The sequence below is a fragment of the Opisthocomus hoazin genome, chromosome 6 (genome assembly GCF_030867145.1).
Source record: "Opisthocomus hoazin isolate bOpiHoa1 chromosome 6, bOpiHoa1.hap1, whole genome shotgun sequence".
In the NCBI taxonomy this organism is placed as follows: Eukaryota; Metazoa; Chordata; class Aves; order Opisthocomiformes; family Opisthocomidae; genus Opisthocomus; species Opisthocomus hoazin.
The window spans coordinates 33089208-33107054 of NC_134419.1; the positions used below are offsets into that span (position 1 = coordinate 33089208).

The 17847-nt window shown below is 43.0% G+C and overlaps 1 protein-coding gene across 5 annotated transcripts in view; it reads right to left on the reverse strand.

The window, feature by feature from the left end:
- Nucleotides 1-17847, reverse strand: part of RABGAP1L (RAB GTPase activating protein 1 like) — a 247593-nt gene that overhangs the window by 78075 nt on the left and 151671 nt on the right. For all 5 annotated transcript variants that reach the window (XM_075422625.1, XM_075422622.1, XM_075422626.1 and 2 more), the window contains 2 exons: nt 17134-17277; nt 4253-4294 (listed from right to left, as the gene is read on the reverse strand). In XM_075422625.1, the coding sequence (XP_075278740.1) occupies nt 4253-4294; nt 17134-17277 (186 nt within the window). The remainder of the gene's footprint in view (nt 1-4252; nt 4295-17133; nt 17278-17847) is intronic.

Here is a 17847-nt window from a genome sequence, read left to right on the forward strand (position 1 = left end):
GGGATTTTTAAAATGGAAATAACGATGTTGTTGGTTGAGTTCTTCTAAACCACAGTTTTCTGCACTGCCTTTTTCAACACTGGAGTTCTTTTCACACTGCAGTGCTTCACTCTATTTTCTGATGCTCAGCAAATGAAAGGAGAGGGACCTGATTTTCCACCAGCTCCGCTCACTGAGTGCTAACGCAGGTGCGGTGCTACCTGACGTAGCCCAGTGATCCATGTCAGGCTGTCAGACAGTGCCACCAGCTGGGGAGCCTGCCAGAGGAGCAGGCAAACCGCATGGACAGGCCTCAAAGCACAGCGTTTGGATGCTACAGAGAAAAAGAGATGCTTTTCCTTCAACAAGAAACCAGATTAATGCCCTGTTACAAATTATGGCCTCCATGGCTAGGGAGCTTTAATCCTCTAGGCGTTTGCTGCTACAATCGTACTTGGAATGTGGGAGAAGGGAAGGGGAAAGGATTCCCCTCATGTCTTAAATACATGGTTATTTTCAGAAGATTACTGCATCGAGATGTCTCGGGTAATTGGCCACAGAAGTAGTACTGTCATTTCGAAACTAACAAGCATTCACTTTGAATACCAGCAGCTGGCTGTAACAGCGAGGAACTGCACCGAGTAAATGGCAGCTCGAGACACAGGCTTCTGTTCTGCTGCTATTTAATGAGGGATTATGAGGCACACGCTTCACAACAGAGTGAGGAAAATGGCATTTACACAATAAAGACTCTGATATTCCACTGATGAAGGATTCCCTGGTCCAAATTAAAAATAAGCCCAAAGATTGTGGATGAGAGAATAATCACCGTGTTTTAACAAAGCACAAATCCTTAGGAGTCGTTTCCCTTCGCTTCAGAATCAGAGAGAAACAAGACCTTCGAAACACACAGCTTTTAAAGCGGTTGTTCTGCAGCTTCTGTAGCTTAAAAAGACCGGTAGGCTAAACTACTTTGTTTCTAATGATTATGAGAGATTATGAACACATCTGAACAGGAGAAAAACTACTTCAGGTCTCTGAGTACAAAATTCTTTTCTTCCCTAACACAACAGCAATTCCTGCTGAGAGCAAATCATACGCTAATTCAATGGTATATAACCACCAGCTCCATCCTGGTACCACAGCGGAACTGTGCTCTTATGGGAGCGTTTCTGATTTGGGTTCTTATTTCACTTACCCATATTTTCCCTGTACTTGTTTTTGGCTACAATGTAGAAAGACTTCCTCAGGATGACACCTCCGTAGGTGTTCAGAGCCCATTACTGCCAGAACAGGCAGATAAAGCATACTGCATATACATATACATATATATATATATATGAGGAACTGCTATAAGCAGAATTAAAAGCAACTCTTAAAACTCTTAAACTTAGAAAATAGTTATAGAAAGACTGCAAAAATACTTTCTTGAATTTTCCTCTTCTGGAACAGCCAAAGATAAATGGTTGATTGGATAAGCAGCATGTGATGGAATATACATAAAATGAAAAGACTGAGCACTTTCTCTTAAAAGAAATTGGGGTAATTATTCAACACAAAAAATTTCCTTGTTTGCAGTTTGACATCCATGAGCTAAGGATTTTAGTCCTTTCACCGTTACCATATTCTCTGGAGAGTTGTTCCGCTGCTAACCTCAGTGCAACCATTCCCACCAGCAGCAGCAGGAAACCTCAGGAGAACAGACTGCTGGGTGTACACCCATGGTCTCAGAGCCATCCTTCATAACCAAATTGAACGAAGTTCTCCTTTCCTGAAAACCCTGCCAGCCATTTTGAGCTCACTGCAAGTACTCCTCCTTTTCTTTCTTCTTCTTCAGTTTTAAGATACATCTCTCCAAACTGGAGAGACACAGATTTGATGGGTAGACTGTTCAGTGGATGAGGAATTGGCTGGATGGACACAGCCAGAGGGTAAGTGGTCAATGGCTCAACGTCCAGATGGAGATCGGTGACAAGCGGTGTCCCTCAGGGGTCTGTACTGGGACCAGTACTGTTTAATGTCTTCATCAATGACACAGACAGCAGGATCGAGCGCACCCTCAGCAAGTTTGTTGATGACACCAAGCTGTGTGCTGCAGTCAACAAGCCCGAGGGACAGGATGCCACCAGAGGGACCTGGACAAGCTCGAGAACTGGGCATGTGTGAACTTCCAGACGTTCAACAAGGCCAAGTGCAGGGTCCTCCTCCTGGGCCAGGGCAACCCCCGGTATCAACACAGGCTGGGGGATGGATGGATGGAGAGCAGCCCTGCCAAGGAGGACTTGGGGGTGCTGGTGAAGGAAAAGCTGGACATGAGCCGGCAGTGTGCGCTCGCAGTCCAGAAAGCCAACCGTGTCCTGGGCTGCATCCCCAGCAGTGTGGGCACAGGGCGAGGGAGGAGATTCTGCCCCTCTGCCCCGCTCTGCTGAGACACCCCCAGGAGTCCTGCATCCAGCTCTGGAGCCCTCAGCACAGGGCAGAGCGGGAGCTGTTGGATCAGCAATGATGTGAGGGCTGAAACCCCTCTGCTGGGAGGACAGGCTGGGAGAGCTGGGGCTGTTCAGCCTGGAGAGGAGAAGGCTGCGGGGAGACCTTAGAGCAGCTGCCAGTGCCTGGAAGGAGGATTATGAGAAAGATAGGGACAGGCTTTTTAGCAGGGCCTGTAGCGATAGGGCAAGGGGTGACGGCTTTAAACTGAAAGAGGGGAGATTTAGACTGGGGAGAAGGAAGAAAATCTTTACTCTGAGGGTGGTGACGCTGGCCAAGGTTGCCTAGAGAGGTAGTCGATGCCCCATCCCTGGAAACATTCCAGGTCAGGTTGGATGGGGCTCTGAGCAACCTCATCCAGGTGACAATGTCAACCGGCAGGGGGGTTGGACAAGATGGCCTTTAAAGGTCCCTTCCAACCCAGACTGTTCTATGACTCTAAGCTGGTAACTCTTGCTTGCTTTCACTTCTTCTACTATCTATCGTGCCATAACATACTAGGTTTCCCTTTACCACACTGGCCTTAAAAAACAGAAAATTAACAAGCCTCCATTGTTGCAAATCAAATATGAGGCAGGAAGACAAGAGCACATACTTCCCTCCTCCCTTTTTACGTATTTAGATTTGTGTAGGAGCACTTCCCTGGAAACGTACATTAAACAAACCCCCTGTTCACAGGCAACTTCATTTAATACATATACTCAAGTAGAAAGTCACAACACCATTTGACACATTAATTGTGTTAGAGTAAAACACCAGTTATTTGGGACATTTCCTTACCATAATGCCACATGCTATCTCATCGCTACACTGCAGTACTTCACCCAAGTTACCCAGCCTCAGGTGAAAATAGGTGTGTTTTGAAATCGCCAACTGTTCTGCTCACAGCAGCAGCAGATATAAATATATATATATATGCACACACATACATATTCCTGGCACGGAGCGTTTTTGCTGTAGGACTTTGTGCCACAGAAGCTGAGGCTCTGAGAACTGCTCTCTACTGAACAGCTCAACTGGTAGCTGTTTGCCCTTTCCAGGTCCATGACCAGCACACACCAGAGGACTAGCAACAGCCAAACGACCCCAGCCTGCGTCCCTGTCGCGGGGCAGCTGCGTCAGGAGGGATGGGCTGCTCCACCCGGAGCTTTAGCCGAAATGACTGGATGGGAATGTCGCTTGAATTCAAAGGTGGCGTTACAAATCCCATCCCAGGTGCCTGTCCGTGGACTGGATTTGAACTAGAGCCAACCCATGAAGGTTAGTGTAAGTTAACGTCCAGCTACCTCACTGGCATCAAAAGGGGCAACGCTTGACCTACAGGTGTTTACTTGTTTGGTTGTTTGGGTAAATTCTGTGTCTAAGCCAGAAGTTCCCCATATTATAGAAGACTTCCATTCCTCTCTTGACATTACAAATACATTTAATACCAAATGATATTCAATCACCTTTCTTGAATATTTATATGAAAGAACCCAGTTACAAACTAAATAAAAGGTGAAACAAATCAGAATTCTTTCTTAATAGTAATTACATGAGACATTTACAACCTTAGACTGCACTCCTTGTTCCAGGAACTTTATGGCATGATTAATTTTAATAAAAACAGATCTACTGTAAGTACAATTTTGAAGGCATCTCTGTCTAAATGGATGATATTTCTCCTCCGTTCCCTCCTCCAGAAGTCCCACTCTTATTGTTCCCGTAGACATGATACATTAAGCAAAGAAAATATTCCACACAATTTCACAAAATTTAAAAAAACCCCTTCTAATCAATGACTTACCTTTAAGAGAGCCAAGGCTACGTGGAAGATTATGTTCATACCCTGAAAATAAGAAGAAAAAGACTTCAATCAGTCCCAGCATATGAATCTCTCCTCTCTATGACTTCTCGCTACGTAGCATCATAACTAGATGCTGCAGATCTCTAGGGAACGCTTCCCTCTTCCCTGCTACACTTCAAAGTTCATCATTAAATCCCAAGGCACAGTTTCCAAACTCCCGTCTGGGGAAGATGACGGCTCCTTGGAGCCTTTGGAATCTCCCTGCTCAGTTCGTCAGGTGCCATGGATGTGACAGGATCTCCCTCCATCGTTTCAGTACCTGTCAGCGCTGGTTTTCATGAAGAGTGCACAACATTCTAACAAGCAGGGCATCAAGAACATGCCATAAATATTCCAGTTGATAGGATTTTTGCCAAGTAACTGAGCTTAGCTATGATTAATCATATATAATCTTTCATGTTCAAATTGTAAAAAACCCAAATGAAAACAAAATGGACCCCACAAGCACACTATACACCTTTTTTCCTGCTATTAGCCAAAAGTCAAAACTATTTCAAAGGTAAGCAAACTGATCTCTGTGTCAAATAGTTGCTTTCTGGTTCGCAAAAGCTGGAAATACAAGCGTACAGAAATCTAATCAGTGAAAAATAGAATGACAATGTCCGATTATTTAAAAACCAAAGAAAGTGGAAACCACTCCAATAGCTGAGTACAGAGGGGAGAAAAAAAGCTAATTTTCCACTTGCTTTGTATACAAAAATAAGAAATACCACTCCTCTGCTTTTGTTTAACATCCTTCTCTTTCGACAATCGAGACCGCGAGGTTTTCCCAGAGGGCAGGGAACACAGACCCTGAGCGAGGCTCCTTCGGAGCAGCCGAGCCGAAATGACTCTCGGGGTCCTGCTTGGAAAGCTCGTGAGGGGCAGCTCGGGCCAGAGGAGACGACGACAGCCCTGCTGATGGAAGAGGCTTTCCTGCCTGCAGCCTTCGTTATTTAAGATTAGAAATAGCTTTGTGTTCATCCAAATATGAAAAATACCATATGCACTTCTCGTTTGCTGCATTACGTACTCCGTGTTCAGACTGTTTTTCTAGATTATATTTTACTAATCGTCTTGCCTGCTTCTTAATGGCATGATAAAACTTCTCTCCTAATGTCCTTCAGAGCTGGTATCTAAAAATGTCTCAACAGATTGGCACACAAGTAATACCGTCACTGCAATACATATTGTTGTGGGATAACAACAGGACATTTTATAGGGGCACCTTCTCCAACAAATATCTGCCTCTGCAACCAAGTATTTTTCCAAGCCTCTTCCCAAAAGCCTGAGACCATCCCTTTAGGAAAATTAGCTTTTCTAAAAATCTGCAGAGACTTTTCAGAGGCATTCTTGGGAGGAAATTGTGGGGTTTTTGTATGGATAGTGTGGTGCCTTGAAGGGATTTTACCATTAATGAGTGTTGGAAATGCTACGGCATGAGACACAACGAATATTGCGACACTCCACGAATGACTTTGCAACCCGAGGCATAATCACTACGACAACAAATGGACTTTTCCCACTAGAGGTCACAATTGTAGCAGCGCTGAACCTTGCTTCATTAGCAGAAAACCCTGCTTCCACACGGGATAACGAGTATTTTCAATAAAACAAAGTTATTTTGCTTTTTATACTTTAATATAAAACAGGTCTGGTTGTGAATTTCGGTTCTGACACTGACAATACCAGAGCACCAGCAGCAGCACATGAAGTTCACAGTGCTCTCATCTTTATTCCAACTAGCAATCTGAAGTCTACAACTCATTCCAAACAGTTGTGACGTTAACAACCTTTCTTTCCTAACAGAGAGGATTTGGTACGAACGTACAAGCCATAAATGAGAGTCGTAACTACCAGCCATCACAAACACCGTGCTTTCTTTTAAACCAACTGGTTGATCTGATTTTGTCATTTTATGACCAGGACTATTACGTGCAGTTGTGGGATTACTGAGCAACTACTGTCCTGTGTATTTTCTGGCACTACCAAAAAAAACGTAAAAAGAAAACCAAACCTGTTTTCATTTATTTTCTAAATCATTTTTTTCTGACCTGCCTGAAACTTGCATCATTCCTGAATCCAGACTCATCAGACTCTCTCCTGGTACTCCTCTTCTACGATCACTCTTCACATGGACAGCAAACGCAGCAGAAATTGGCTTCCTCCTGCCTTGAGTAGCCCCAGCTCTCCTTCTAGCCCCACCGGGCGAGGGGCAGCTCACAGACTCCCTCACGTTACTCGAGAGAACCTCTTTGACACGCCAGCACCCCAAAATCCAAACACCAAAAGGACTCCTAACCTTTGCACACAGCTGTCCCGCACGGCGCCCCACCGCTCCTGGCAACAGAAAACAATCTGCCCCCTCCTCTTCCCTCAGAGGGAGAGCTAACCCCCAAATCCAGGCAGCGGTTTCGACCCGAGGCATCGACTGCCGCAGTGTCACGCTGGCCAGCTTGGACTCGCTGAGCCTGGAGGACCAGCACACCCCTTGGCAGCTGAGTGAACTGGAGGTGGCTCCTGGCAATCTGCCGGGAGGCTTCCCCTCACCTTTGGGTTTACAGCAAGATGCTTCCGATTTCAAACGCGGTGCCTTACCCACCCATTTCAACAACACGTTTTATAGCCACTGATCCACATACTTGAGTTATTTTTTCCTAATGCGCGCAAGACTATTCTGACATAGCCAAGTTTAATGATTATGATTATGAAAAAGAAGGCTCAGCTCATTTTTCCACAATCTCTTATTTAAAATCCTACTTCATTTACCACATACTGATTTATAAGATTCAGCTTCAACTTCTCCATCTATTTTAGAAGAAAGACCAAAAATACTAGCGTGCACCAGACACATAAATCACTGCTAGCAATATCCCTCCAGCAATTTGATAATGGAAACTTGAAAGTACATACACATCCTCCACAGGGGCAAAGAGAAGGGAGCCCATATTAGATCAGCTGTGGATAATTACTTTTTAAAGCCAAAGGTCATATGTTGAACCAGGCATTTGGAAATAAATGCTTTAATATCATGCAGATCTCATCTTAATATTAAAAAAATTTGCAAATGTGAAAGTTGTCCATAATTACCTGAAGACTCATTTGTTTAATATACAAAGTCAAAATTAAAAATATACACTATTACTAAATACAAACTGTTATAAGAGCACAGGAATAGTTAGGGGCTTATCGTCATGTTGCATCATTTCTCAATTACGTGGCCATCCTCTTGTTTCCAACTCCGGGGGCTTTGCTGCCAGCGAGTAAATGAAGGGGGAGTGCGCAGCCAGCACAGCTCGCAGACATGAAGCCCACAGGCAAAGCTCCCAGAAATGAGGCGTGTGGAGATCTTCCTCCGAGGAGCTTTCAACCAGCCTTTCGCAGTTTCTATGACAGCCTGGCTTCTGTGCCGAGCGAGGCATCTGCACAGGCTCTTCTCTCTTCCAAGAGGTCTCATTTCAGAACCCTCTTAAGGGGGCAGCAAACCAACACTCGCTAATGGGAAAAGCTCAACAGCCAAGGGTGGAGCTGACAGAACAGTGAGGCCAAACAATTTAATCACGTAGCATCTGGACAACATTTGCATAGGGGACAGCCTTGGGATCTCTCTCTTGTTTTAAAGCTTTTCTTTAACGGCAGAAGCCTTGTGAGAAGGTAGGCTACATCAGATACTAGCATCTCTCCCTCTCCAACCCAGAGCACCCGACAGACCTTCCACTGGTTACAGGGCAATGCCCTCTGCACCATTTTCACAAAGAAAAGGAAGTTTAAAAAAAAAAAAAAATATATATATATATATATCTCTTTAAAAAAAAAAAAATATATATATATACACACATATATATATTTTTGAAGAGATTATATATATGTGTATATATATACGGACAATTCATTTAATATTAGTGCTCGTATCTGTGGTTTCGCTCCCAAATACACATGATATGTAGGAGGAAACAGGGAAGACACTGATACCATACTGTCAAAAGTTCAGCACCGCAGATACACGTTACAATGAACTGAGCACCTCCTTCGGGTCTGAGCAGTCTCCAGGCTCACATGCCATGCCATCAGGAGAACCAGTTAACTTGTTCCACCTTTCTAATAACCAAATTTCCTTCTTTTTTTTTTTAACAGAGATTAGCTATTCATCTGAAGTTAATCTGACGTAGTTTCATAATTCAAAAGTGTTTTGTAATTATGTGTTCAGTTGCACACTCTTTCAAAAGAGCTACAGAGGGTAATTGGGGTTACAAACTCTAAAGGAGAATTAAAATTCTATTTGTGTTTTGGACTGCTTCCAGCAGAACATTTGTTTGGCAACTCTAATGCGCCGAGAGCACACAATAAACTTTAGGAATGTCACAAATGTATTTATTCTGCTGACAACATAAATACACGGTCTGAAGCTCACATTTCTCTTTGTAAGTAATGCAGACCGGGAGCACGCTCTGCAGGGAGATGCGTGTTAATTAACATCTTTTACTCAGATACAGTTTGCGTATCTTCCACATTTATTCTAGTTCAATGACAAGACAACTAGGGAAAAGAAAGGTGAACTCATTCAAACAAGGGACAACATGCAACAGCAAGCTTTGTGTAAGCAACAGATACAGCTTTCTTACTGAACAGTTGTACTGGAGAGAAAAAAAAAAAAGAAAAAACCAATTGCATAGCGATCTTACTGCTAACACGTGAGGTAGAGACGACCCCTCCGCAGCGAGTCCACATCCATCACCTACGACAACAACACCCAACAGCAAATGTTGTACCACAAGAGAGAAGAAAACACAGAAATCTCCATCCTGATACTATGACGCTGTGAATAATACACAAACCCAATTAAAATCACTTGACTGAATTATCAGATAAGCAGGTACCAGGGAGATGGTAAAAATGGCACCATGGGATTCAGTATATATTGTACCACTGTTTTGTATTTTGCAGCATGAAAAGGCACACGATAAATACTACCAGGCAATCACGTTCCTGTATGAGTCTGATTTTGCATAAAATTTTGGTTTTTTGCTTCTTTTTAGCAGAAATGAATGTGATTTAGGAGTTCCAGAGACTATTTACACGTTCTGTGCAATTTCCCCGTAATTCGCTGCTGAGACGTTGCTATGGCTGAATGAAGGTAAAAAGTACTATGGGATTAGCACTTTTTCATCTCCAGCTTCCGTGACTGTTTTCAAAGAATACAAATTACAGCCACAGAATTTTAAGTCCTTTCTGCGTATCGGATTGCTCCCTGACATCGGGTGTTTCTGCAGCGGCACGCTCCTAATTCACAGGCAGCCGGCTACGGGCTGCCAGCGTGCTTTCTCCATTCGCTTGACCGAGCCACTCACCAACACTTCTTTTCTGCTTTTCAGAGGTTTAAATTACAGACTTTTTAGACATTCTTTTCCCTCTTTCTGAACCTGATTAATATGGGGACAAAGCAGGAGGCCTGAAGCCACACTAGGCATCAAAGGCCTTACCACATACATATGACGAGGACAGAAAAAGAGGCCTTGTACCTCTGCAGCTAAGATGGGTCCTCCAGCTCTCCTACAGAAACAGGGAATGGCTCTCAGACATGTTCAGAGGAGCAGGAATCTTCCAGACCCCACTTTTCTGGAGAGGAGACAAGGTGAGGGATTCAGCACATCCCTTGGCACATGGCCGTATCTCCTTCCCCCTCTACACGCAGTCGCATAACGCAAAGCAAAGCTCATGCCCACGCTGAAACCATGCCCTGCCTCCCTGCAATCCATCTGATCTCCTTCCCAATGCTCATTCTTCATCTTCTCCCTTTCTCTGCCACAACACAGTCCAGGCCCTTGCCTCTCTACACCCTGACATCCATTTTCCCTTTCCGACAATCACCCAACTGCAAAGTTCATGTTCTGATTTTACGTACTTAGAAAATTCAGTACGGCCTCAGATTCCAAGCACGAAGTAATGGAAAGTGTTCTGGCACAGGCAGACTGCGCTACCCTCTTTTTTAAAAACAGTCCCCAAATTAGCTGAGCTTCCTGGATTTGTTCACGGAACTTCACTCTCCCATTCGTGATGCTTTCCTTCAGTTATTTCTGAAGCGTTTTCGAGGACTGCCAAGACTGCTTTCAAATACAGCAGATGGCACTGGCGTTAAGTAAGCATTATGGAAATTTACTGTATTCCTAGAAAAATCAACCAAGTGAACATCAACTAGTAAGTGGCTCAAATATTTCAGCTGCAATGAGGAAAGTAATTCAGAGGCATACTGCGACGTGGCATTAGATGTCTCTCCCCTCAAAGGCACAAACCAGGTCATTCACTTGGGTGCCTCATCTTCCATAACTTCTCACTTGTCTCTTCAAGCCTGAGACTGAAGCAACCTCAGCATTTTAGGACCAACACCAGTTATCAACAAAAGGTACCTTCCGCTCACATCAGTTATCTTCAAATGCAGATTGTGGTGAGACTGTTTTTCCCTTGCTCATGCTGAGTATTTATCACCAGCCTTGTTATTTTGGGGATAAACAAGCTGCAGCTATGAAATGAAGATACATAAATTATAGATTACAGGAACAGCCGGACAACATAGCGTAAAGGGCTATATTAACCCCCATGGCTTTCCAAGAACCTCGCAGATGCACTCTTCAAACATTCTTCTCCTCAGTCCAAGCTTGAATTCTCACAAATTCTTTCTTTCTACTTTAATTTCTGTTCTACTACTGCAAAAAAACCCACAATGGATGATGGCTGTAGTCATCAGAAAAATTACACTGAAGTTACTTTTAGTATGGATTTAAATAGCTCATCTAAATACATAAAAGCAAAACATCCATGGCCAGAAAACCTGAGGTAACTCCACTGCAGGCCTCAAGTTTTCGCAGCAAGAAAGATCAATAGTGGCCGCCACGCCAGCAGATGCTCGAAAGCAGCAAACCAGCACTGCCATTGGACGTGTATGTTCAAACTCCAGTCTTCCATCTGGAGTCTGAGACAACCTATTCTCTTCCTTCTCAAATTAACTACAAGTTAGCAGTCTTGGAAAGAAATCCTTTCCAGTCCCTTTGCATGAAAGAGCAGTGGCTGATACAGACTTCAGAAAGCAGACCTAGCTCCGCAGAAGGCATCATGCGAAGAGCAACGGACAGGAGGAAAGACACAGTCTAAATGCCAAAGCCTACTCATCTATATTCATAAGCAGGAAAATAAATGCGCACCACACTCCCCCCACCCCCCAGCCTCTTCCAACTCATGTGTATGGCATTGACTTTACTTTTGTAAATAGTACTGCAATGATGCAGGCAGGTTCAGCACGCATCTATACCTACTTGGAATTTAAGCTTAGCTTTTAATACGCTGTTACTAAAAGAGATTTTATTCCTAGCAAGCCCAGTCTGCTGTTTTGTAAGATATATTAAAGCTTTCATAACTGGGAGGGTTAACAACTGCAGACGACATGCCAACAACAGGTAATTCCAAACAGTTCAGTATTTCTTCCCCTATAGATCTACAGAAGATAAACAACTGCACACAATTTTATTTAATTCACATTTCATCCAAGTGCAGATTTACAGAGGAAGTGGGCTTGTTCCTGACTCAATTCCTGAGGAAGTTTAATAAATCAAAATGTTAATCTGTTCTTTCTCAACTCTGTTGAAGGCATCACAGAAGTATCTGACAGTGATTGAAAAAAAATAGCAGGCTATTATGGTATCTACTACTCAGTTCGTACTAACACGCAGAGTCTTATCGTCTGAGTGACACCATACGGCGCAGTGATTGCTGGCACATCCATTCTTCAGCAAGACACGCAATGAGACAGAAATCCAATCTGCAGCGCCAACAGTTATAATTCTCCAAAGATTTTCATTATTCCACTACGAAGCAGTGCTCCCAGGAACCACACCTACACAACATGGTGCCACATTTTTACTATCGCTAGGTGCTCATTTACCAGCACGAAGTCACTCACATTTTAAAAGATTTTTAAAAACACCCATTAGTCTTCATTATCACAGATAGTTTCTCAAAACCGATTAAGAAAGTTACTTTATACAAAGTCCTGAAAGCAATGGTTGATAAATAAATGCCAAGGAATGATGGTATCTAACTTTCAATTCCCACTTCTTCCACTGTGCTGCTGTGCGGTCCTGTGAAAGGCAGTTTCACTTCTTTGTTATTAGCCGTACTACAAAACATGAAATTATATCACATTCAAAATTGATAGATAACCAGTTGCATCCCTTTCTATTCACTCTTGATCACAGAATGGCAGCTTAGTAGTCAAACTATTAATTTTTGTAACCAGACCGTACAATTGCTGACGCTAAAATAGACAAATATCTGTACCAGCCCAGAAAGGCAGCACGTAGTAGGGTTTTTTATACACTCCTTAAAAAGACAGAAGCACAATCCTCAGTTATTTTATATCCCCAAGAACTGCACATAAAAACAGCCAGATCTACTTAAAATGGAGGTTACCAACAGTATCTCAAAATTCAAGGTTAGTAACAGAGTAACAGCTTGAGCTCTGAACTTCCTTTAGTTTTGGTAGCACTGTACATACCACAACCGGTTAAAGAATTTTCTTTTTAAGCAGAAAAAACCCACAAAAATTTAAAAATAATGCTTATAAATGGCCTGCCAAGTGGTTTGGGTTTTTTCTTGTCGAAATACCTATTAAAGGTCACTTCTTTAGTGCTTTTAACACACATATTTCCATTTTAAATTGTAAATTATAAAATGCAAAATTAACTTAAATGTCAACTCTTTGATATTCTACAGCATAACGCAGGCGCAGCTGCTGCACTGGGGACATCTCTCCATGACATGCATTCTACCTAGATGAGTCGCTATTTCTGTGCATGACTTTAGATACATTATTTAAAATGGAACAAAAAGTGACAGCAAAACAGAGCAGGCTCAGAAAGTGTTCAATAACATAACGTCATATTGATAGATAAGAATGACAAGTCCAAATACAGCTCTGAATTTCATCAGCAAAGTTTTTCTTCATGCAAACAGAAATAGCAAAAGGACAGAAGACAAACGAAGCCGTAGGCAGCTAAAAGGAGCACTATAGAAAGCTCTGCAGCTGATGCTGGCATGGTAAAAATTATCTACGCAGCCAGGCTCAACACCCCACAGTTTGCTGTCACCATCATCCAGGGCTACGAGGATGATGAGGGGACTGGAGCATCTCTCCTATGAGGAAAGGCTGAGGGAGCTGGGCTTGTTCAGCCTGGAGAAGAGAAGGCTGCGAGGGGACCTAATATATACTTACAAATATCTTCAGGGTGGGTGTCAGGAGGACGGGGCCAGACTCTTTCCAGTGGTGCCCAGCGACAGGACAAGGGGCAATGGGCACAAACTGAAGCCGAGGAAGTTCCGTCTGAGCATGAGGAAGAACTTCTTCCCTCTGAGGGTGATGGAGCCCTGGCCCAGGCTGCCCAGGGAGGTTGTGGAGTCTCCTTCTCTGGAGATATTCCAGAACCACCTGGACGTGGTCCTGTGCAGCCTGCTCTGGGTGACCCTGCTTGGGCAGGGGGTTGGGCTGGGTGACCCACAGAGGTCCCTTCCAACCCCGACCATTCTGTGATTCTGTGAAAACTCTCAACTGGATCAAGAGGTTTGTGCTTTTCCTAAAGGCAGTCAAAGCATTAAGCCTTGTGAAGTGTACCATGGCACTGTGGAGTACATGCCTGCAAGGCCAACATTTTCTTCAGGCTTCTGTCGTAGGAAACACAAAAGAGTTCAAACTCATCTCTTTTCTAGATGCGGATTGGTGACAGATTCTCTCCTACAGTTATTGAGACAATATTCTAAGGCCACTGGAAATTTGGGTGATTCGGGCGCCGAGTAACATACTTAACAGCCTGAAGACAGCTTAAAGAAAGGTTAGAAGATGACAACAGGATAAAAGAACTCAATCACACACAGGCCACGGCAAGCCCCAAATTTGCATAAATTTAAATAAAATGGTTCTTTCTCTCAGGTCATATTTAACAAGAGAATGATGAAAAGACCTCCGCTGTAATGGCCCACACTTTGATGGGATTTAAAAAATTTCTCAGTAAAACTTTAGTCCCACCATAAATTCAACTAATTTGTCATAGGCTTCCACATCCCTGGATGTGCTCCTGCCCAGGAGGCTCTCCCCCCAGCCTCAGCGCTCCCGTTCCACCACGCACGCAAGGGAAGGCAACATTCCGCCCTGCTTAGCTGCGACACTGCAGGTTCCCAACAGGGATCCTTCCTCTCTGAACTGAGAATTAAAGAATATCTGTAACGACCAATTTCCAGCTGCAGCCAAAAACAAAAAACAAAGAATCCACCAGTCCCATCCAAAAACTCTTGGTTGACACCAATTGTTCACCCATAATTCAAATGTTTTCATGGAGACCAGAGCAGCTCCCTGGGAATGCCTGGTTGGCAGCACCCACGCAGCACGGGGTTTCCCTGCTTTCCTTCCCCCAGTATTCTTCTTTCTTAAAAGAGTCGCATAGGATGTAAACATTTTGTGAACGACAGACAGGACAGGGCTGGGGAGAAAGCACAGTCAGGAAGGAAGTCCAAGGCTATTTGAAATTCATGTGTACCTATGACAAATTAACGAGAAGGCTGGAAGGTTGTTTTGAAAATATAAGACAGTTCATTTCAAAGGCTTTTTGATTTTGAGGAATTTTTTTTGCAGAAGAATACGTTCCACTGTTAGCAGCTGCAACTGTTTTTTCTCCTTCCAGTTGCTGGAATTACAGGCGTGCTCTTTGTTCACAGATAAAGTGAAGAACAATTTAATGCAGGCAAAAATTCGTTTTTGCCTGCTCCATGACTCCTTCTGGAGGCTGACGGGACAGACAGCTTTACCATACAATTTCAGCCCTCCATTAAGGAATGGTTTCTTTCCTATTCTGTCTATGGCCATATGCCTTCAGATTTTATTTTCCTGCTATGGTGAGTGCCAACTAGTTTATTTTAATATATTTTTAATCTACGCTCCTCTCACCAGTTCTCAGCAGCGCCTGTCACTTCAGGCTGGTTGACTCGGGAATCTCAGGAGCAGTTTTCCGATCAGTCTACGCTGCTGCCTCACTGTGTTGTCTACACACTGCCCCACTGTTTCTCAAGATGTCTGTATGTATCTTCTCACTTGAGATCCATTTTCTTACCATTTCTGGTTTATTTTTAGCCGTTGTAAAAGAGGCTCCTTTAGCTCTATGTGATTACCCTCCACAACTGCTAACAAGTTTCCCATTCTCGAGCAGACTCTAGTGTCGCTCTCTCGCTCTCTCCTCGCAGTCCTTCACCTTCTTTTTCGGAGTAATTCCCTCAGACACGCCGAGATAAACACTGCCAGATGTGAGTTGAATGCAAACATTTTAAGAGTCGTCTCTTTCTTCATTCTAAATATTACATCTATATTAACCATGACTAAAAGACTTCTTCAGCACATTTTTTCATCAAGCTTACTATAACAAAAAGTGCAGGAGCTTCCCAGGGGCTGTAACCATGCTGCTATCACAGCAATCACCGTTACGAAATGACGTTCTGTACTTCTTGAGAACCAATCTCTTCAGACGGTTATTTCTGAGAGCGGCTGCACATCAAGGTCAGAATGAAGCAATAAACTGAACTGACAAAGAAGGATCAAATCCACACTAGACGCTCACTCTGAAAAATAACTCACTAACAATTCAAAAGTGATCAAGGGATTGTGTTCACGTACTGCATCACCACCTCGGCAAGGCAGAAGACACAGAGCAGAAAAACTAACACTTGCTTTTTCTATTTGCTTACTTAAAAAAATCCAGATGTTGTGAAAGAAATAGAGCTTAGATATTGATATGGAAATCACCTCCCCTTCACTACCTTTTGCACTCACTTGGATGTCTGGCTGTACTTACCTCCCTCTTTTTGATAACTGAGCACCAATGTGCAGAATAAGCAACACCCTTAAGGGAAAAAGATTGTGTCACGAGTGGTGGAAAATATTTGTTTAATACTGAATGCTAACAAGGCACGTACAGCAAGCCTGAAAATTTGCAAGAAAATTACCGCGCAACCAAAATTAATAGAATGAACTAGAGTCAAAAGTGTTTCATACTCATGAAGCCCTCTGCATTTAAAATTCTCAATTATTTTATTTATTTAGACCTTTTTACATTTGTGACCCATTTAAATCAGAGAGGAAGTCAGGGGCAGGTTCAAGTGCAGGTTCAATTCCCCAGATGTCCTGACTTTGTGGTGGCAAAAGGAAGCACTAGTATTTTACCAGAACAAACATTCCAGCCTATCAATCTATTCTATCTTTTTTTTTTAAAGGAAGTGCAGATATATCTACAATACAGCACCATACCATTTTGTATCTGGAGTAATACATTCCTTAGAATAATAGGGGAAAAAAACCATAAACCCAAAGAAAAGAGCTTGATGCAGTTGTGCTGCGTGGCAGTTCTCACTATTTGTTTAGTATCAGGCTATCAAAGCAACACGCAGTGCCCTTACCGTCTTTGGGCACCTTGAATCCGACAATCTGGAGAGCTTTCCCACTAGAAGCCTGCTAGGCTTTTACTGCTAGGTGTCTTCAAGAAATCAGAATTCCTAACTTCGAATACTTTATTTAACAAATTAAATGAAGAACAGATGTGTGCATTCTTAATTAGCAAAGCATGAGGCAATCCACAATTCTAATTTTAAAGCCAAACCGGTATTTCTCTGAACATCTCCTCTTCAATATAACCACGGTTTGTACAAAATTAGGTAGCACATTTTGACATTAAACAGTATATGACTCCAACAAAACAAAATAAAAAAGGAAGAAGTATTTGTGGGGTGGAGGAAGGGCTGATTCAAGTTTTTTTTACCTCGCAGAGTAGTAAGTCAATGATGTGGAAGACCATGCACAGTGGAAACTTGGCAGTAAAAAGAGTGAGGAACCACTGGGATGCATACATATGAGCTTCCAAATTGAGGTCGGAGAAATGGCTATACAAGTCTGGTAACTGCTCCTAGGGTAAAGGAAAAAATAAACGCTTCAGTATTACTCCTTAATCCGAGTTCATCATCTACACTGCCAGTAAGTACCAGGTTGCTAAACACTGACAAACACAACAAAGTGAAATCCTGCCTTCCTCCGAGCACTGGAGATCCGTTTCTTCATACATGTCAGTGCCCATGGTTACAGTTTTCAGTAAGGTATCACTGTGGATTCCATCACGGTATCAAATAAAGTACTGAGATTATACTCTGAAATTACAAAACCTTCCACAGGCGAAAGGCAGAGCGGTTGTGAAATCTACGTCATGCACAGCGTATCGTTTTAAGTTAGTCCTTTGCTGCATCTTGCTATAAATGCTTCTGCTAAAAGACCCCAAAGGGGCCTAGAACAAGGCGATCACCTCGCAGAGCTTGCAAGCGTCACAGCACACAACTCCAGCAGATAATTTCTCAGACCAGAAGCACACATAAGCAACACAAAATAAGCACTGATAATCCTACTGTACACTGATGGTATATTCACATTCCGTTAATAACGCAAAAATCTTTGTTAACACATGTAAATTTTGAGAAGACCATAT